At 60.7% G+C, this 21,138-nt stretch overlaps 1 protein-coding gene across 1 annotated transcript; it reads left to right on the top strand.

The window, feature by feature from the left end:
• Positions 1-1,831: 1,831 nt before the first annotated feature.
• Positions 1,832-15,563, top strand: HDAC11 (histone deacetylase 11). The gene is made up of 10 exons (XM_055558135.1): positions 1,832-2,390; positions 3,354-3,502; positions 6,059-6,159; positions 9,571-9,687; positions 11,111-11,153; positions 11,378-11,454; positions 12,340-12,402; positions 12,630-12,726; positions 13,553-13,731; positions 13,949-15,563. Coding segments are annotated over exons 1-10 (1,044 nt in total). The 5' UTR covers positions 1,832-2,388; the 3' UTR covers positions 14,165-15,563.
• Positions 15,564-21,138: the final 5,575 nt, after the last annotated feature.

The following is a 21,138-nucleotide window of genomic DNA, read 5'->3' as shown; positions in this document are numbered from 1 at the left end:
TTAACTGGAGCTGTAAGTTCTCTTTTTTTTTTTCAGAGACAGGTAGTGGGGGACAGCCCCCCGTAAAGTCAGAGGTGTAGGTGACAGCACAAAGCAGAAAGTAAGCAGACTCTGGTTTTGGGGGTAGATGCTCGAGAATTTCCAGGGGGACTTCTGAGGCTTGATCCGCCTTTGAGTATGCCGAGCCTCCTTCCTCATGACCTTTGCCATGGGCGGAGCTCCTGCTCCTGGCACTTAATAGTCACCTGGAGGAGGTCTGGAGCCCGGGAACCTGTGAATGTGCTCCCATAGGTGTTTATGGGCTTACAGATCTGTGTTTCCTGCATGTTAGAAGTCACATGTGACATGTCCATGTCTGCGTCTCCGCCCTCCCTCCCGCCTCGCTTCTCTCAACACCTGTATTCCAGCAACGTCCGCCTCTGGGGCAGAGGCACCGGGGTGAAGAGGCACCACACAACTTGAAAACCCTCTTGCCCACTCTTTTGGCCTCAGGTCCCAATTCAGTCTGCCCAAGATCTTTGTTCTCTCACCAAGAGGCTCAGCCACATGACTTCCCAAACCACAGAGCAAGCTCCCTGAGATGAAGCCCACCTCTCCCAAAGACACAGGACTAGGGTGTGCACTTTTTCCCCATGTTATTATTAAATATTGACTGTTTCTTTTTGTGGCTATAGGTTATCTGTCCACATTCCCAGCCTTTGGGCAAAATACTTTATTCTGTACCCCCAGTTTCCTCATCTGTAAAACAGGGATAACCATAGTTTGACTCCTAGGTTTGCTGTATGGATCAAATTCTAGGTTTGTTCCTAGGATCAACTGAGCTTAAAGCTTTTAGAATTGAGCCTAACACATGCTCCGTGCTATTTTAATAATAATCAGCATGATTATCTGTTTGGATTCTCTCCATCTCTCCATGGGGTGGAAGGGCAGGCATCGCTTCACCTTGAGACAAAGAAATGAAGGACCAGTTGCCCAAGGCCACAGCGCTGGCAGGCTGCTGGCTGGGTCTGGACTTAATCCAGACCTGAACCTCAGTGACCTCATGATAAACTTGGGGTGATGATGGAGCCCCCCGGTAGTATTAGGTTGTGAGAGTCCATTGAAAGTGAAAAGGGTTAGTCACTCAGTCATGTCTGACTCTTCGCAACCCCTTGGACTCTGTCCATAGGATTCTCCAGGCAAGAATACTGGAGTGGGTAGCCTTTCCCTTCTCCAGGGAATCTTCTCCACCCAGGGATCAAACCCAGGTCTCCTGAGTTGGAGGCAGTCTGTTCACGTTCTGAGCCACTAGGGGAGCTCTGCGAGTCCAGCGCTGCCACACGATCAGGTGATAGGAACGTGGAGCACACCGTTCAAAAGACCGTGCCCTTCCCCTTCATAGGGACCCCCAACCGACAGGCCCGTCACACCTACGCTCTCACACAGCCAGCAGGGATCCCAGCTGTCCTGTGCCTGGCAGCCCTGGGGTCAGCTGCTTCTGTGTGCCGGGCGGGGCGGCTGGGCCGACAGAGAAGCCCATTGTCTCTATCCTCTGGGGCTCTATTGTTGGGGCCTCCTCCCAGGGCGCAGCCCCAAGACACTCAGCTGTTACCCGGCTAATCTTGGCTTCCCGAGGTGGAGGAGGGGTGAATGTGCAGATAAACAACTGTACCCCGAAGACCGGATCCCCAGTCTGGTTCTACCGATAAGGACACGGAGGCTCGGAGAGGCTAAAGGACTGTGTGCGGAGCGCTTGTCTCAAGTCAGATCTGCCGGACGCGGCTGGGCAGTGGGAGCAGGGGACCTCGAGGCAGCGAGGTCATGCATCGTATTAGGTTGGAAATGTCAAGGCCAGAACAGCCGGCCCCCGACCTCATCTCGCTAGTGCAAAACAGAGACCCTAGAGCGCACACGCTCGCCCAGCTGGGGTCGGGGTCACACAGCGACTCCGCCTCCGAGTCCGCCCGGAAGCCTGGCGTCCCTAGCTCCCAGGATCTCCGGGCCTTGGGACCAAGAAGATTGGGCGGGAGGCCGGGGCGGGGGCATAATGTGGCCCCGCCCCCAGGGCGGGACGATTGCTCCTGTTTCAGTTCTGCGACGAGCGGCCCTCCCCCTAAGGGGCGCGGCTTTCAAGCAAGGCGAGATCTCACTGGATGTTTGCCTGCGGAAGGCGGGACTTGGAGCTTGAAGAGTGCTGGGGGCGTGGCCTCCGTCCGCGCCGCCGGAGAGCTCGGCGCGGGACTCCGACCCTCTGTGACGCAGGACCGAGTCGGGGCGGGGCCGGGCCGAGCCTCTCGAGCTCCGCCCCCAGCGGAGGCGGCCGAGGCCGGGGGCGTGTCCTGGGCGGGCCCGCGCCCCGCCCCGCCCGGTCGCGGAGCGGTGGCAGCGCAGGGAGGGCCCGGCCCCGGGATGTGAGTGCGGCGGGGGCGGGGGCGCGGGCTGGGGCGCCGGCCAGGCCGCGGGGGTTCCCAGGGGTCCCCGCGGGCGGGCGCACCAGTGAGCGGGCGGCCGGGCTCGCCCGCCAGGTGCGGGCCCAGGTATGGCGGGCGCTCGGGCCGCTTGGCCCGGGTCAGCGCCCCGCGTGCTGTGGCCAGCCCAGTGCCACTCATCTGCGACGCACGGGGCGCTGGCCGGGCGGGGGCCCGCGACATGCGCGGCTTGGCGTCTTTCCTCGGGGTCCCCCAGCAGAGCGGAGGCCCCTGCGGTGGCAAGCCGGCTCTCTGTGCCCTGTGCGGCGGCTGCGGAGGTGTGATGGGGGTCAGCTGGCGCGGAGGGCCCGAGGTGACCCCATCCCTGGCTCCGGGTTGTGCCGAGGTGACCCCCTCCCTGGCTCCGGGTTGGGCCGCAGCCTGCGTGAGCCCGAGCTGCTGTTTCTGGGAGCTGTCCCCCTCGCTTGTCAGGGATAGGACGCATTCTGTGCTTGGTTGAGTGTGTTATCTCAGTCCTCCCGACAGACAACCGCACGTTTTGCAGCCAAGGAAAGCCAGGCCTAAGGCCACACAGCTGTTGGTTGTAATTGTCATGTGGAGCTGAAGTGCTGAGGCTTGCAGCCGGACACACCTGGTGCACATGGGCTGCTCCAGAGACCGGGTGACCTTGGGGTGCCCCTGGTCCTCTCTCTGAGCCTCTGGTGGGATGATGGTGGAGCCTCTACACCCACCCCGGGCTGCTGCCAGGATTGGGCCCAATGGTTCAGGGAGGTCAGGAGGGAGCCACTGTTTTCGTGTTGCTGTGGCCCTTTTTCTGCCGCCAAGGGAGCTAGTGGTACTGGGTCAGGGCTGTGTGCTCGGTCTGAGCCTGCTGGCGCGAAGGTACAGCTGCTCCCACACTGAGGCTGTTCCTGTCTGTGCGTGTCTGTCCCCATGCCCACAAAGGCCACACCCAACCCAGCTGTACCAGCATGTGCCGGACTCGCGTTGGCCCATCGTGTACTCGCCGCGCTACAACATAACCTTCCTGGGCCTGGAGAAGCTGCACCCCTTTGACGCAGGAAAATGGGGCAAAGTGATCAGCTTCCTGAAAGGTATGGAAGCCCCCCCCCACCCGGGACCTGCATCCGCTCCCTGCAGCCCACCTGCCACCACCACCCCCTGCTGCCTTTCCCTCACGCAAGCTTCAGATGCTCCCGCTCCAGCCTCTACCCTGACTGCCTTGCACCCGTGCTGTCGCGAGGATCTCGCCAACACAGCCCTCTGAGCTCAACCTGGCCCCACAGCACACCTTCACTGGCTCCCGTTCCCTGGGGACCCAAGCCCTGTCTCTGCCCCCAGAGACCCAGTAGCAGGGGAGCTGGTTGCCGTGGAGCCAGGGAAGCTGACATCTGGAGGGATGCACTGTCCATACCCCACAAAGTCCGAGAATCCTGGAGCTGGACCACCTTTGCTCCAACCCCACTGATGAAAAATCTAGGAAACTGGGCCCAGAAAGGTCTGAACCTCAGAGCTCTAGCCTCATCCCGTTTATGGCTCGTCCCCTGAGTAGGGTAGTGCTGTGGGGAGTGTGCTGTTTCAACTGTGGTTTGTAATCCAGGGTTGAAAATTCAAGCATCACAGTAGACTGATGGGAAAAAAAAAGATATTCCAATTTCCAATATTGGGGGTTCTTTAACTAAGGGAAGTACGAAGTATTACATGAAGTGTTACCTGGCATTGGATGAAGCATTGAATATCTCTGCATCACACAATGCCTTTGATCACGTCCTGGGGGATGTTTCATTTTGGGGCTAGCCCGCCTTTAACACCTAAGCCCATCTCCCTCTTTAACAAATCTAGAGCGAGCCTCCGGCCCTGCACCTTGCAGAAAATAGTCTCAGTGGAGGTTAATGACACTGTTGTCTTTGTATTTTTTTTTTGTTTTTGTTTGTTTTTAGCTTTGCTTGCCTTCTGTTTCTGGCAGGTGATACTGATTTTCCACCTGCAGTAGCGACCAGAGTGCTTATTCAAAGAAAAAGATTATGTAGAAAAGAGGACAAGTGTGCAGGCCTGGGAAGAGCTCTGGGGGTGGGGGGGCGGAGCCAACCTGCCTGCCCCTGACTGTTCTCTCCTGGGGGTGGAAGCTCACAGCTGTAACCATGGACCTCCCGGGAGTTCCCTCACGCCTCCCTGAATGAGGTCCTTCCCTCTGTCCTTGCAGCGGGCCTGAGGCTCTCTGCAGGAGAGGAGCCCAAGCCCCTTCTTGGGCTCGCATATCACCCTGCAGTGCAACCTAAGGGTGCTTTGTCCCCATCCCTCTGAGCTGACCATCTTCCTGAGTTCGCTTCCTTCTGTGATGAGGATGTAGATAGGAGGCAGGGCCATGTGGTGAAGGGCCTTGGGTACTGCCAGGAACAGAGCTGGTCCTTTGGGGGAAGGCAGTAGGGAGCCATGAAATGTTCTGAGCTCTCCATGGAGCTCTTTGTGGGAGATGTAGGGAACCAGGGGGTGTCTAGGGTCTTCCAGGTGGCTCCGTAGTAAAGAATCTGCCTGCCAGTGCCGGAGATGCGGATTAAACCCCTGATCTGGGAAGATCCCCGGAGGGGAAAATAGCAACCCACTCCAGTATTCTTGCCTGGGAAGCCCCGTGGACGGAGGAGCCTGGCGGGCTACAGTCCACGGGGTAGCAGAGTCGGACATGACTTAGTGACTAAAGAGCAAGCGGGTTTCTACCAGGGGTGGTTTCTGAGAGTGACATATTAGTACAGGTCCCATAGATTCTGACCTTGTCCTTCAGTTTCCCTAGAACCAGAGCGTCATGGATCCGTTCTCACAGTGCCCTAGACAGAGCACTTCCTCCCCTCTGTGTAACATCTTCTGTTGCAAAAAGGAGGGAATTTTGTCAGGTGTGTGTGAGGGGTGATGGCATAGCGTGGTGTTTCCCAAACATCAGTCATCGGCAAACCACTCCTGGGACCATGCCATCAACTCATACCGCCTGTTCTGTTATTTACATCAGAGTTTTTATTGACCTAGCCTTCATTTTTAAAAACTTTTAAATAAGCCTGTTTTAAAAGGGAACATTATGTCATCTCAATGGAAAAAGCCAGTTTCATCTGCCATAAATAGAAGGTCACGGTAAAAAAAATACATGCAATGAAAGTAGCAGTGTATTCCAGCTCAGGCAGCTTACTGTTGGGACAGACTGTGGAACGATTGCTGCTGGTGAGGGGGTTAAAAAAAGGGAGAGGAGCAAGGATCAGGCAAGTGTTAAAAGAGAGGCCCCCACACACAACACCCCCCATGACGTCACCCCAAGGTGGAGGAGACTCAGTCAGGAGAGTTTTTCTCACCTTGAGACGCAGCATTAATGACCCCTGTGCCACCTGCCTCTGCAAGTTGCCCAGCCACGCCTGAGCTCACCCCCTGGCTCTCAGTGCCCTGGGACACCGGAGGATCGCTGGGCACAACGTCCTTTGCCCCCTGGCCCGAGGGCCTGGCGACTCTCTCCACACTGGCCTGAGAGGTGGCCCGTTCTGAGACCACCCACAAGCCAGCAGGGGCCACCTTCTCCTGGGACGGGGCTGCCAGGGGCCACGTCTGAGCCCGCGGGAGGGGCTGGGGCTGGAGGCCAGCAGGGGTGCATGGTGCCCACTTTGTGGTTTCAGAAGAGAAGCTGCTGTCAGACAGCATGCTGGTGGAGGCGCGGGAGGCCTCGGACGAAGACCTGCTGGTGGTGCACACGAGGCGCTATCTCAACGAGCTGAAGGTGCGGGGCCTGGGGGCGGCCAGCCGGGAGGGGGTGCCGCAGGCTCGAGGGGCTCCATTCCTGTCCCTGCGCAGGGGGAGCGTGTGAGTCTACGGTCCCCATCGGGAGCCAGGGGCCCTAGAAGGGCAGGGACCAGGGATGTGCGTGGCTGCTCCTGGGGTTCGTGAGCCCCCACCCCTGGAAGTATGAAAGCATGGACACCCTTGATAGGGACTGAAACTTCGCTGGGGTTCAGGGCTTCTGCCTCAGTGACTTTCCATCTGGGCTTTGTGGACAGGCCTCCAAGACCCCTGCTGGGGTGATGGGTGGCGGACCCCAGCTCCTTGTCTCCCTCCAGCCGCGTCTGTTCCACCTTGGCCTATGTTTATATTGGGCTGAAGTTGAAGATTCTGTTTCAAGGGCTTCTACTGCTAGAGACTTGTTGGAAACTGTTGCGCTGAAAGCTAGTCTTTGTGCCCCAGGGCCCAGCTGGAAACGTACACAAGTGGTCAGGCGGGTGGTGGGTGGTATCGGGGCGAACCCGAGCTCCGGCCCCTCCCAGGCGGTGGCTGCCGCCCAGCTCCTCCGTGGGCCTGGCTTTCAAAGAGAAGCCAGGAATGCAGACCAGTGGGTGACGGCACCTGATTTCTTAATGTAGCGACTCATCAGAAGGTTTGTAAATTCACCTGCAGGCTGCCTGTGACGACCTCTTTCTAGAAGAGCCGCACGGCTCCCATCGGTGTGCTTCTGAGGGCGGAGGCATTGTTGGGCCCCTTTGTGGGGGCGGGAGGCAGGCTGGCCTGGGGGTGGCATCAGAACACGGTGGGTTGAGGATGCCCCAGGTTCTCTGCTCCCAGGAGCGTGGAACCCTGACATGTACTGCTGGGCTCCCAGCAGGACTCATCTTAGAGCCAGAGTGGACACCTGAGGTCACCAGGCCCCGCCTCCCTAGGTGGACAAGCCTGCAAAGAGGCCACACCTGATCAAGGTCACCCAGGCGGTCCCGCAGGCCCTGGGGGGACCCCAGTCAGGCCACCCAGCAGGGTGTCCTGGGCTCCTGGTCACGCCTGCTGCCCCTCGTCCTCCCGCGCGCGGGCCCGAGCTGTGAGAATTCTAGATGGAGCCATGGCAGCGCGCGCTCCTGAAAGATTACCAGGAAGAGGATGAAACCTGGCTCCCGGGAGAGCGAGGGGTGTGAGGTCCTGGCAGGAAGCCCAGCACTTGGCTGCCCTGGTTTCCCGGGGCCAGGACCTGCGTGGTCACAGTCCACAGCCCAGGGGCAGGGCCAGGAGGACATGCCTGCCAGAGTCCAGAGGGTGAGGGTGGGGCCAGGGCGAGGCCTGGATGGAGGGGGGCCGGGCTGCAGCCAGCGCCCGGAGAAAGCTGGGCGGGGGCTGGGCTCTATCTTTGAAGGTCCTTTTAGGGAACCATGGGGGGCTGACCGCATGCCTGGCCTCGGGCCCCCCAGTACCCTGAAGGCAGCTTTCTAGGTGCTATGTGATAATACGAACAAGTATTCACAGGTAGAGTCTCAAGTAGAAAACTGACGTTAGAGGCAGGAGGAGAATTCAGATATGCCAACGTAACCAAGAGGCCATGGCCGAGCTACATATCTGGAGCTCCCTGGTGGCCAGAGCAAAAGGAGAAACATGATGATTTCCATATGACCTACTGAGGCAAAGAAGTTCAGTCATGCAACACCTCTGTATGGAATTCTGACTGTGTATTGGGTGCAAAAACAAAACAATAAGCAATGTTCCCTGCTGCCATGGATCCACATTTCCTGGTAGAAGACTGAAAAGAAGTCACGGTACAAAGGCGTTTCAGAGCGACAGAGGGAGAAGAAAGAGGGTTGCTGGGCAGAGGCGGGCTCGTGCAGGCTGAGTGATCCGGGAGGGCCTCGAGGAGGCGGGCTGTGAGCTGAGACCAGAGAATGATGAGCAGGCGATACGCGTGGCGTTTCAGAGGGAGACGGTTGTAGAGACTCAGGCCTGGAGTGGGAGGGGGCTCAGCCTCCTGAAAGGGAGAGTGAGGGAGTGGGCTGGGCAGGCATCTGGGGGAGGGCATTCTGAGCGAGCAGGAGGACGAGCAGGGGCACGGGCCCTGACGCAGGAGTGCCCCGGCAGCAGTGACAGCACTGGATTGGAGGGAATGGAAGGGAGACGGTAGGAGGCGGGGTCAGACGAGGGTCAGGAGCACCGAGGGCCTGTGGTCACCGCGACTTTGCTCTGAGGGCGGTGGGAGCCCAGGACTGTTTCAAGCAGGGGAACGTGATCTGACCTAGGTTTCCAAAGCTTGGTTGGCAGCTGTGATGGGAATAGATGAGACCCGGCTATCAGGATGAAATCAGGAGCCCAAGAGGAAGCGGGTGGTTGCCGTGATCCTGGTGGGAGAGCCTGGGCGCTCAGACAAGGCTGGAAGCAGCCATGGCTGGGGGTACACCTGGAAGGACCCGGGGTTTGTTGTGAAGTTGGAACAACAGGACTTCCCTGGGCTCAGATTAGGTGTGGGCTCTGGAGGCCAAGGATGTCCTGGAAACTGTGGCCGGAGCCCCAGGGAGTCTGGGCACAACCTGGGCCTTGTTGCTGCCCCCACGGTGCTCTGAATCTGTGAGAGCAGAGACACAGACCCCCATGCACAGAGTACCCGGGGTTGAGCCTCCGAGGTTCCCCGGAAATGGGACCCCCAGGGTTATAGGACAGCTTCTCCACTTCTGCAAAAAACAAAAACCAAAAAACGCTATTGGGATTTCAGTAGTGATTATGAATCTATAGATTCCTAAGGATCCCAGGAAATAAAGGCTGAAAGTTCACACAGCAAGGGGCCTGGGGCAGCGGGCTGGTGAATGCTAGTGTTTCATTCTGTCTTCAGAGTCCCCTGGAGAAGGAAGGTCACTGTGCCCATTTTACAGATGAGGCAACTGAGGATCAGTGAGTTTGCCCCAGGCTTGACTGCAGCTCTGCCAGATCCCACAGCATGTTCACAGCTGCCTCTGATTTAGCAGGGGTGAAGAGAGGGTGCTCTCCAGACAGAGGGGTTTCAGGGGCGGGGGAGGGTGGGGATGGGAAGGTGCCAGGCAGGCAGCACATGTTGGGATGGGCTGAGCACCCCCAGGGTGCGAACCAGGCCAGTTCTGGGTAGGCTGGGTGGTGACCCGTCGTCCCCTGCAGTTCTCCTTCTAGACACAAGAGGGCAGCCGAGGGCCTTGGCCCACGAGGCCCTTGCCCTGACTTCACTTTAAGAACACCCTGTTGTGAGCATCTCTGTGCTGAGCCTGAAGTTCAGCCACGGTGGGAGGGCCCTCATTTCTCACCCAAGGAGCTGCGCTTGCCTGCAGCCCCCCAGGCGCCCTGAACCTGGTCCAGAGGGAATCTGCTGCCTCTGGGCCCATTGGGCAGAGGGAGACCAAACAGCCCGTGTCTCTTCCCGCAGTGGTCCTTCGCCGTTGCGACCATCACAGAGATCCCCCCGGTCATCTTCCTGCCCAACTTCCTGGTACAGAGGAAGGTGCTCAGGCCCCTGCGGACCCAGACGGGAGGAACCATAATGGTAGGTGGGGAGTAGGGGGCAGCGGCTGGGCGGGAACCCCCAGCCCCGGCTCCTTCGCTCCCTGGGCCTTTGCCCACCTGGGGTTTTGCCTCCAGAAGGCCTCGTCCCTCTGAGTAGTTGAGAAAAATTGCAAATGTTCTTCAAGGCGGCAACAGGAACTCTTTCTTCCAAAGCTTCTCCCATAGAAATCACTGCTTTTCCCCCAAGACCCCCTGTTAGAGTATTTACTGGTGTGTAAGAGGTGTCCTTAACCAGCCGCCCCCCCACCGGGGTGTGTCCTAAAACTGTGCCTCTGAGCGTCTCACATTTCAGATGAAAGCAAACCCGTGACCTCAGCGGTGGATGGTGGCCCTCACCCGCATCGGGGTGTGGCAGTCACCAACAGTCGAGGCAAAACTGGGTTTCATGTCGCGTGTCAGCTCAGTTCAGTCGCTTAGTCGTGTCTGACTTTGTGACCCCATGAATCGCAGCACGCCAGGCCTCCCTGTGCATCACCACCTCCCGGGGTTCACCCAGACTCATGTCCATCAAGTCAGTGATGCCATCCAACCATCTCATGCTCTGCCGTCCCCTTCTCCTCCCACCTTCAGTCTTTGCCAGCATCAGGGTCTTTTCCAATGAGTCAGCTCTTCACATCAGGTGGCCAAAGTATCAGAGTTTCCGCTTCAGCATCAGTCCTTCCAATGAAAATTAGCCACAGTCAGTGAGGAAAAGAAGTGGAAATGATTGAAATGTACAGTGATCTAACCAGACCTGGATCAACACCGGCTGACCCCTTATAGTTTTCTTCTTAGCTTTGCAAATTTGTGCACTTTTAAAGTTTATTAGAATAGTCCTGCTCACCCCAGAATGATGAGTTCCTACATGACTTCAGGACTAGAACAACAGTATTTCCATGAGCAAAATTTTGTCTGTTTTCCCTTCGGAAGCCACGTCAGAATCCTTGTCAGCTCACATGCAAGCCTGAGAACGGAACTTTGGTTTCCTCCAGTTCCCTCACACAGTGACACAGGGGTTTACACTTTGCAGGTGGCTCAGTGGTACAGAATCCGCCTGCCAACGCAGGAGCCACAGGAGATGTGGGTTCGATCCCTGGGTTGGGAAGATTCCCTGGAGGAGGGAATGGCAGCCCACTCCAGCATTCTTGCCTGGAAATCCTGTGGACAGAGGAGCCTGGCGGGCTACAGTCCACAAGGTCACAGAGTCGGACGTGGCTGAGCACGCACATATTACACACTGCCCGTCTCATAAGCCAGCCAGTCGGGGATTTGCCGGATGAGGGCGGGTGGTGCCCCCTGTACCCCACCTCACAGCTCATCCCCCGCTTGGAGCTGGCTACAGTGTTCACAGGGGCGGTGAGTCAGCGCAGGAGCGAGTGAAGGGCTCGGCCCCTGCCTGCCTCAGCCTGTGCTTGTTTTCAAAGGCGGGGAAGCTGGCAGTGGACCGCGGCTGGGCCATCAACGTAGGTGAGTGCCCCGGGGCCGGGCCCGGAGCCTGGTGGAGGCAGCTCGGATGCCATGATGGCAGAGCTGCCCCCCAACCCAGGGCCCCGGGGGCAGTGACCTGCCCCGGGGGGGTCTGTTTGCCTGGCCAGCCTGGAGGCCCAGAGCTGTCCCTGGGAGGACAGGGGTGGGGGGCTCCTGGGGCGTGCCCTTGCCCGGCCCTGCCCACTCCACGACTGTCCTCGCAGGCGGCGGCTTCCACCACTGCTCCAGCGACCGGGGCGGGGGCTTCTGCGCCTACGCGGACATCACACTTGCCATCAAGGTGCGTCCGAGCGCACGTGACGGGCGGCGGGGAGGGTGATCGCCTCCAGGAGCCTCCCTGGAACCCCAGTCTGGTGTTCTCACCCCGTGTTGTGAAGGGAATTGAGGTCCCGAACGGTAGAGAGCTCACCCGGGTCCCTAAGCTGGGCTGAGACTCAGACGTAGACGTGACAGCTGGTCGTCTGTGCTGCCCGTGACGGTCCAGAGGTGACCAGCTTCTCCAGGGGCCGGGGACCGGAGAGCAGCTTACAGGACGCTGCTAGATTATTAACAGGAGACAGGGCTTTGCTCAGGAGAGTGGGGAGGAGACAGGGATCAAGATCTTGATGGTGTTGACAGCGACTGGCATCTGCGGGGCTCACCCCTTCACCCTCAGGGAATGGGGCTGGAGGGGGTGAGGGCACAGCCTGAAGGGGAAGCGCTGGCCGTGGCCTCCGCGGCTGTCAGAAGCCAGCGCTCCCCCAGCACCTGCGTCCGGGCTCAGGCTGGGAGTCCGCGTGGTCCTCACGGCTCCCGTCCGCACACGGCATGGGAACGGATTGGGAGGAGGGGGCAGCAGACCTTGGCCGTTTGGAGAGTGAGATGCCAGGAAACCTGGTGGGAGGGGAGGGCGGGGGAAGGAAGGGCTTCCCAAGGAGGTGGCTTTAGGGCCGGGACCCTGTAAGAAGGCGGAGATGGCCAGACGGAGCTCCGGGTGCAGCCGGGAGGGGGACCCCGCTGCAGACACACACAGGCTCCTCTGAGCCACATGGACCTCCTGGTGGCCTGGGGTCTCCCACAAGCACGGAGGCGCTCCCAGCCCACCCTGTCGCTGACTGGGGCCCCTGGGGGGCTGCGCCTTCTGGCCCGGGGGGTCCTCACCTCTCCCCTTTCTTGCCCTGGGCAGTTCCTGTTTGACCGAGTGGAGGGCATCTCCAAAGCCACCATCGTGGACCTCGATGCCCATCAGGTGAGTGCCCGGCGAGGCTGGGGTCCTCCCCTCCCCAGGCAGCCTCTGACACATGGCCCCATGCGGTAGGGTTCCCTGCCCCGAGGAACACCCCCAAGCCCCGGGCTGGGCTTCTGCCACCCCTCCACCCAGGTACAGGGGGCATTCTCTGGGGAGTGCTGGGAGTCCTGGCCTGGCCCGGGCACTGGCCTGCCGTGAGCAGCTTCTGTGTCCCCCCCCGCCGCTAGGGCAACGGGCATGAGCGCGACTTCATGGGCGACAAGCGCGTGTACATCATGGACGTGTACAACCGCCACATCTACCCCGGGGACCGCTTTGCCAAGCGTGAGTGCCTGCCCCACCCCAGCGTGCCCGCCTGAACTGGGCTCTGTCTGCTGGGCTTCTCCCACGTGCCAGGCCCTGCAGATGTCACTTCACTTCTTGATCCTCAGCATCCCAGGGAGGGGGAGGCCGTCCCCACTTCACAGACAAGGAAACTGAGACCCAAAGAGGTCTGAAACCCACCGAAGACCACGTAACCACCCCCCCACCCCAGTAAACACACCGTGAATCCCTCTACTGGGGTGACCACCTGGAGAATAGAGTAGGATTTTCTCCTAGGTATGCAGCTGTCCGGTCAAAAACAGGGAAGGACAAGAAAGAAACAGAAAAATGTAGAAGCAGAAAATACGAGATAAGATGGCAGAAATCAGTTCAGACTTGACAGTTGTTAATGCAAGTGCGTTAAACTCATCGATCCAAAGGCAGAGACTCTTCGATGAAGCTTTGAAGACAGGGGGACCTGCCCACCTTGTGGGGAGGGGACGTTTATGCAGGAAGCGCCTGCGGGTCTGCTGCGGGTGACACAGCCACTCTGTGGCCCCAGGGACCCGTTTCTGAACTGAATCTCATCTCGAGGGGACTGGCTTCAGACCCGAGGGCGCATGGGGTGTCCCTGTCTCCGGCGAGTGCTTACAGGGGCAGCGAGCTCAGGGGCCCGGCGTGGGTCCCTGAGCCCCAGGGCAGTGCTCCATCCGTGGTCTTTGTGCTCTGTTAGCTTAGTTTGGGTGGATGAGCGGCTGAGCAGCGCTAGAGTCAGACGGGAAAGCAGATAGGGCCCCCAGCCCTGTTTCCCGCCTGCACGCTGGGGCATCGCTGTCTGCCCCGCCAGAGGCCATCAGGCGGAAGGTGGAGCTGGAGTGGGGCACGGAGGACGACGAGTACCTGCAGAAGGTGGAGAGGAACCTGGAAAAAGCCCTGCAGGAGCACCGCCCCGACATCGTGGTGTACAACGCCGGCACGGACATCCTCGAGGGGGACCGCCTTGGCGGGCTGGCCATCAGTCCACAGGTGCGTCCTGGGGTGGGGGAGGGAGCGGGGACGGGCTCTGCTCTGGGGACTCAGCAGCGACTGGAATGTGGGTAGCACGGGCGTTCCTCCTGAGGCCAGAGGGGCTGGGCGGCAGCAGCAGCTCAGAGCGGGGTTAGACTCACAGCAGGACCTCCGCCACCCTGAGGGCCCGGGCCTGCCTGAGCCCATCTTCCCCGTCTCCCCCCCACCCACCCAGGGTGTCGTGAAGCGGGATGAGCTGGTGTTCCGGATAGTCCGTGGCCGCCAGCTGCCCATCCTTATGGTGACCTCAGGCGGCTACCAGAAGCGCACGGCCCGCATCATCGCCGACTCCATCCTTAACCTGTACAGCCTGGGGCTCATCGGGCCTGAGTCCGCCAGCGTCTCGGCACAGAACTCAGACACACCTCTGCTGCCCCTGGAGGTTCCCTGACCATGCCGCCCTCTCGGAGGCTCCCCGCCTGCCGCCTGTCCGCCCACCCACCAGCCTCCCAGTGCGTCTCCTCCTCCAGCCGAGGGGCCAGGGGGCGCCTTGCACAGCTCCACTCTCCCCCCGCCCCGGGTGTCGGGGGCTCCGGGCTCCTCTGCAGACGGGGCAGAGGGCAGGGCCTGAATCCCGGCAGGACCCACGGGGGCATGGCCTGACCAGACCCTGCAGAGGTGATGGTTCTCCCAGGAGGGAGGAGGCAGGTGAGGCTCTGGGGCAGGGGGCGCCCCTCAGGGTGGGGTGCTCCAGTCTTCAGCACAGCACAGCCGTTTCAGACGGAGGAGGCTTGTGGGACCTCCCTCCTGCCTCTTGCATGCCCTCTCCCCCTCCCGCCAGGGGTGGGGCGTCCAGGAGGGGGCTGAGCCAGGTCTCTAGGACAGGGATCCCCAGGCAGCAGGCAGGAGCCCTGGTCCTGATGTGGGGTCGCCGGGAAGGGCGTGCAGGTGCAGGTGGGTTTTCCTGTCTGGCTTCTCCGTCAGTAAAGGAAGGGCTGGGCCCGCTGTCCCTGAGCCCCTCCCCGCTCTTGGCTGGGTGGAGAGGGGAGCCTGTTCCAGCAACATCTTGCTTGTCCAGAGGGAAGGGCAGGCTCGGGGTGGGGGAGCAGGGGGTGAGCTCTGGGCTCAGGGACAAGACAGGCCTGAGCTCTGGAGGCCAGAGGGGCGGAGGAAACCAAGGCCCAACCCAGGAGACCACGGAGGGGCAGGTGGCCAAGCGGAGTCCCGCAGGCCCCGAGGCCCAGTTGGGGACTGTGGTGCTGGTGAGGCCAGGCTGGGGTTGGGGGGCGAGCGGAGGGTCTCCGTCCTGGCTCGCAGCACGTAGGGCTGGGGGCTGCGGCGGGGCCCAGGTAGGGCTACAGCCTCCACTGGCCTCCCGAAAATGCCAGGCCTGCCCTGCACCTGGCGTCCCAGGTGGGCCCTGACCTTGTCACTGGCTCTGCTCTGAAGGGGATGCTCAGGACCCACCGCGAAGCCGGGGCTGGGCGAGGCATCCAGTGCCCCACGCCTGGTGTGTTCTTGGAGATGAGAGTTGGGGGAGGGAAGGTGGGTCGTCCCTGATCAACCCCACTGGGGACTCTGCTCCTCACCACCTGGAGGTGCCCTGAATTCTCCTGCCTTCTCCTTCACACCCCCTCTGCTGTGGGGGTGGGGAGGGTCCCAAGATGACCAAGTGTCACAAACCTTGGACGCCCTGCCCCGCCGCCCCACCCCCCGGTCTCTGCACCTAACACCCCTTCTCCTCCAACACGGGCCTGCGACCCCAGGGGGCAGGCGGCGATGGGCTTGTGTCGTGGAGCCTCTGTTCCAGAGAACCATAAAGGCCCTTCCCGATGCGAGCTGGCTGGCGTGTGTTCCTCAGAGGAGGAGTCCGTCCCTCCTAAGGATCCCAGGAAATAAAGGCTGAAAGTTCACACAGCAAGGGGCCTGGGGCAGCGGGCTGGTGAATGCTAGTGTTTCATTCTGTCTTCAGAGTCCCCTGGAGAAGGAAGGTCACTGTGCCCATTTTACAGATGAGGCAACTGAGGATCAGTGAGTTTGCCCCAGGCTTGACTGCAGCTCTGCCAGATCCCACAGCATGTTCACAGCTGCCTCTGATTTAGCAGGGGTGAAGAGAGGGTGCTCTCCAGACAGAGGGGTTTCAGGGGCGGGGGAGGGTGGGGATGGGAAGGTGCCAGGCAGGGAGCACATGTTGGGATGGGCTGAGCAGGGGCAGAAGGGTTGGGGCAGGTGGGGAGTCGGACCTTGTCCTTAGCCTGGCAGAGCGGCCAGGGCACCCCCAGCATTAGGGGCACAGCCTGGGTGGGGAGTGGGTGGTCGCTCGAGGGTCAGTGCCGGGGCAAGGACAAGTGATGAAGACATCAGGGTGGTGGTTGGGGTCCAGGTGTGCCCTGCGCTAGGTGTGAGGCGGGTGAAGGCTGGCAAGGGCGTCGTCTCTGTTTACAGCTGTAGATGCTGAGGCGTGCAATTGGCGGGGAGGTGGGGTTACTTGCTCAGAGTGTACCCTGGGAGCTGGAGGAGCAGGATTCCCACCAAGGCCTTGGCTCTGGAATCCGCAACTCTTTCCTCCTCTGTGAGATGGGCCTGCAAGGACGCAGTACTCACCCGGAGCGTGGGCCCAGGACCGAACACCCGGGGGATGTTCGGGACCGTTGGGGACCTCGATGGTGACTGCTGCAGGGCAGGAGGAGAGCCCGGGCTGGTTCCCGTGAGGGGTTCAGGCTCTGTTCTTAGGATGTGCGCTCTGTGCTCTTTGCAAGTGATCCCCCAAGTAATGAAACCCCAAGGGGAACGTGCCAAGCCCTGGCCGACCGGGTGGGCAAGAATGGGGCCAGGCTGGGAGGTCTGGGGTCAGACACGTGCTCGGGGAGAACCCAGGGGCCTGGCAAGCTTGGAAAAGGTCCTGCAAAAAGGAGCCCACGTGGGCCAGCATGATGCCCGGCGGTGGTGGGAATGTCTGCAGCAGGCGGCTCCAGAGCGTCCTGAAGATCTGACCTGGAGAACCCCTCGCCCCTACCGCACCCCATGCTGGGGAGTGGGCAGACCCCTGGGCCCCACGCCCAACACGTAGGGAGCCCTCTGGGGCCTCTCCGAGCCTCCGTCCTCAGCCCTCCTGGTGGCTCGTGTCCTGAACTTGCGAGGCTGGCCAGGGTGTCTGGGGTGACGCTGGAGCCAGCTCAGAGCCTGACCCCACGAAGCTGGTGCATGATCGCGTCCCCCCGTCATCCCCAAGACCCCAGCGCCAGGCCCGGCTGGATGCCCGCGAGTCCTGGGAGGTCCTCTCGAGAGAGTCCAGAGCCCCAGTCTCGGCTTGGGGCTGGTGCGCGTTCTCAGGCAGCACTGCCCGCCCAGGGCACCACGCCTGAGGCTGGAGGGGGCGGAGGCAGGAAGGGACATGCCCAGCCTGCCACCCAGGGCGTAAACACAGGCGGGGGCACTGGCAGGGCCCCCCAGCTTCGCAGGACTCCTGGGCAGATCTGAAGGAGACACAATGCCGCCCCGGCCTCGCATCGGTTTCATTTAGCCCAGCCAGCCCCGGCTGGGGACGCCCTGCCCTGAGCCCAGGGCCACCGCGGGGAGGCTTGGTGCCACGTCGGGAGTGGTGTCTTCCCGGGACTGTCAGCCAGGCTGCAGGGGGGCAGCGGTTAAGCCATGAGTGCCTGCCCCTCACTGGCCAGACCTTGAGTCCAGCCCCCACCCGTGGCTAGCCGGGTGCTTTTCCCTCTCTGCCTCAGTATACTCATCTGCAAAGTGGGAATGATACTCTGCATGGGGGCAGTTGTCACGAGAACTCAAGGAGCCAGTATTTGTTGAGAGCTTATAGTGCTGTCAAGCCTGGAACAGACACTCCATACCAGTTACCCATCAGCAGCTGCGTCACTGCCTTAGGGACAAGGAGGTTGAGACTCACAGAGGTCAAGTGACTTGCCCAGGGTCACACAGGCAACAGAAAAGCCAGGGAACGGACCCGAGGCTGCCTGACTCTAGAATGAGCGCCCTTGCCCCCTGACCCTGCAAGCAGGCCGTCTGGCAAAGGTTTGTAACGAGCGGGGGGCAGGAGAGGCGGAGCTCTCCTTTGTGGAGGGCCTACTGGGATACCAGCTCGGGGCTGGTGGTCAATCTGGAAACTGATGCCCAGGGAGGGCTGTTAAGGAGCCTGGTGGCCAGCTGGGGACCAGAGCTCAGCCTCCTGGCTCCCACCCACGGCAGCTTTCCGATGGGGAGTTGGGGGGTCCCAAGCATTGCCCCGGCCACCCCCTTGGGTATTTTCCTCTGCACGCCTTGTCGCCACCAGGGTCAAGGCACGGCTGTCAGGGCACGAGGGAGCCCTGGGCTCTGCCCTCAGGGCCGCGGTCTCTGCAGGAAGGACGTGGGCTTTGTGGCCGGCCAGCCTCGGTCTGAACCTGCTTTGCCACTGGCCTCGGAGTGACCCTGGGCAAGCGTAGCCCCAACCGCAGGCTGGCCCTCCCTCCACACAGGCCTGTGTTAGGGGACGGAAGTGGCCTGGCCTATGCGCTCCAGTCACTTGAGGACGGACTTAGGGTCCAGCGGGAGAGTGTGGGGTGGCCTCCTGGCCTGCTCTCTGGTCTCTTGCTACACAGACGGGAGACGGACACCTAGAGAGACACGGCTTCATTGCACGTGGGAGCTGACTCATCGGGAGGTGGAGGACACGGTGTTTGGAGCTGGACTTTCTTGCCAGCTGTGCGGCCTTGAGCTGTGCATCACCATGCTGAGCCCTGATCTCCTCCCCCATAAGATGCCGTGGTGTCGGCATGTTCTCAGTTAACATTGGCATCCTTCAGGAGGGCACCGGACAGGATGTTATCGGGGCCGGGGCATCTGAGATCATCTTGTGGCCTCTGCGTGCAGCTTCTGGGTTCACGACGTGAGTCGTGCACAGGCGTGTGTTCACTGGCTTCATTCTCAGCACAGCTGTGTCCACGGAGGAAGACGGATGCAGAGAGGATGGGTCTCCAGACATACCCCCCAGCCCCCCAGAGCCTGCACCCCGTGTGCTGGAAGTGCCCACCCTTGGGTGCCCCGTGGCTGTGACCTCCCCTCCCAGGGGGTGTGCTAGCGAGGGGGCCTCGGGCATCCAGCTCCGTGGCTGAGGGGCGTCCCACCCCTTTCTGAGATTTCCCATTGGGCACCCTAGCCTTGGAGCTCTGAGGAGGGCTCACACATGAGAGGTGCTCCCAAAGGGCCAGGAGGAGGGGGCGATGGCCCAACCAGAGACCCCTTCCCTGCTGGGACCCCCGAGCCGGCACTCACACCCCGCCAGTCATCGTGGTAACCGATACCCGGGCAGCCAGACGGAGTTATGGTGTGCGGCTGGGAGGCTATTTTGTCTAATGCGCTGAGAGGCGTTTGGAAATTCCTGGAGCCCATCTGGTCCTAGTTACGCCACAATATTGCTGTCTCTTCAGCTTGCAGACAAGGGAACACTTTTATTTCTCCTCTTGGAGCTCAGGAATGTGCCGAAAACACAGGCCGGCGGACGCCCATCTGGTTCCCGAGGTCTTCGGTCACGTGAGGACCCGCCGTCGTTTCAAAGGCTGTGGCTCCTTCCCCAGGAATCCTGCGATGCCGCGGGGGTCCGAGGCCTGGCACAGGGTGCCGGCTGTGTGATGTGTTCCTGGACCCCAGGCTCTCGTCCGCGCGGCTGAGATGGGCACTCCTGGTGATGGGGCTGGGGGGCACGCTAGCCTGGCACGTGGTGGGCACCTATCCAGCAGTGGCGGCTTCCCCGAGAGCTCCTCGAACCTGAGACAGTTCTTTGACCAGTCCGAGCACCAGTAGCCTCTGTCTAGTGGAAGCTTCAACTCTGATGGATGAGTCATTCCTGACACCCCAGCCTGCCCACAGCCAACCCCAGCACCAGAGGGGAAGCAAATAGAGAGGGTCCCCGTCTAACCCATCCCGGTGGAGTCCAGGCCAGACCACTCCTGCTGTCTCGCCTGGGCCGGAGCCTGACTCCTTATTCCCAGAGAGCTGGTCCCTGGGGGCTCCTCGGGGCTCCCGCTGCTGCAGTGCCCAGAGCCTGGTGCGGCCGCCCAGTGCCCCTGCTCACACACCCCTGCCTGGCCCAGCTCCCTCTTGGCCGCAACCCCGGGCGAGTGTTTAGAGCCGGTGGCACCCTCCTCCCCTTCCTGGAGGAGCTCCCACCCCTCCAGCCCAGGATGTAGTGGTCATGGTCCCCTGCCTGCCCCCCAGCCTAGCCCCTGCTGCCCCGAGAGTGCAATGTGATTCAAGGGCAGATCCTCCTGGAGGGTGCTCCTCTCCATCCCTGAGCTTGGACGTGCCCACAGACTTGCTTCATGAACCGTGAGCTCAGTGCCTGTGTGTCTCCCCGGGGACGCTTTCCTCCCTGGGGACACTTTCCCAGCCAGTGGGCGATGCTCCAAGTGCCTCGCTCTTGCTGCAGCGACGGCAGGAACACATTTTGAGCTGGGGCATCTGTCAGTCTGGGTCCCTGAAAGCCCCAGGTGAGCAGAGCCCCCTGGACAGACAGGGGTGGATGTTCAGAGTGAGGGAGAAATAAAGCACCGCTGAGGTTCTACATGGCGCGTTGCATGGCACAACCTTGCCCATCCTGACACCTGTCCCCTGCCTCTGACCACGGAGAAGGTTCAGTGATGGACCAGAGTCCTTACCTAGACTTTTATATTTGGGGGCGGGAGGGGAAGGGACTTTGTCTCACAAGTCACAGAGCAGCCTGATTTCAGCCACAAAGATAAAGCCTGTCTAAGGTACTAGAGAATGAAACGGAGAGAGAAACGGATAAAACACGATGGGGAAACAAGGAAGCCTGGCGGCGCTTAGACGGGGTTGCCATGGAAAAAGTTGTGCACTACACAGCTCTGATGTGTGCTGCTCAGAGGGGCATCAGGGTAGATGTATTTGCCAGGATACTTTTCCAGCAGGTGGCGGTAAAGCATCTCAAGGAAGTGGAGCCTTGCTGCACTTGGCACAGAACTTCATCCAGGCTGGCACCCTTGCGGTGTCAGATCCCCGAGTTCCGTCCTGGAGCCCCCACAGCGTCCGGAGCTCGAGGAGGACTCGGTGGCGCTTGTTCTCGCCATGAATTCCCCTTGTTGTTAAGCTCTGCTCACAGCAGAGTCATCGATGGTCCATTCACTGGCAAGAGGCATCGAGCTTGTTAGCCGCTTTCCAAGCAGAGCCTGGGTGCTTCTAGAAGTGACTGGACAACGACAGGAGAGGAGACAGAACAACCACTAGAAGTAAACACAAGAACAGCAACAACCAACTGCCAGTTTGGGGCCATCTGTGTAGAGGCGAGTAACCCCCGCTCTCTCCACAGGCGCCAGACACTCTGCTGTGCTGATGCTCTGTAGCCTGAGCACGGCTGGCTGGCCTGGTCATTTTTCTGTAGGATCACAGAGGAGACACTGTGTGGGCTTC

This window comes from Bubalus kerabau, chromosome 20 (assembly GCF_029407905.1).
Source record: "Bubalus kerabau isolate K-KA32 ecotype Philippines breed swamp buffalo chromosome 20, PCC_UOA_SB_1v2, whole genome shotgun sequence".
Classification (NCBI taxonomy): domain Eukaryota; kingdom Metazoa; phylum Chordata; class Mammalia; order Artiodactyla; family Bovidae; genus Bubalus; species Bubalus kerabau.
Note: the sequence above shows the minus strand (reverse complement) of the source record. Positions and strands in the feature narration are given on the sequence as shown.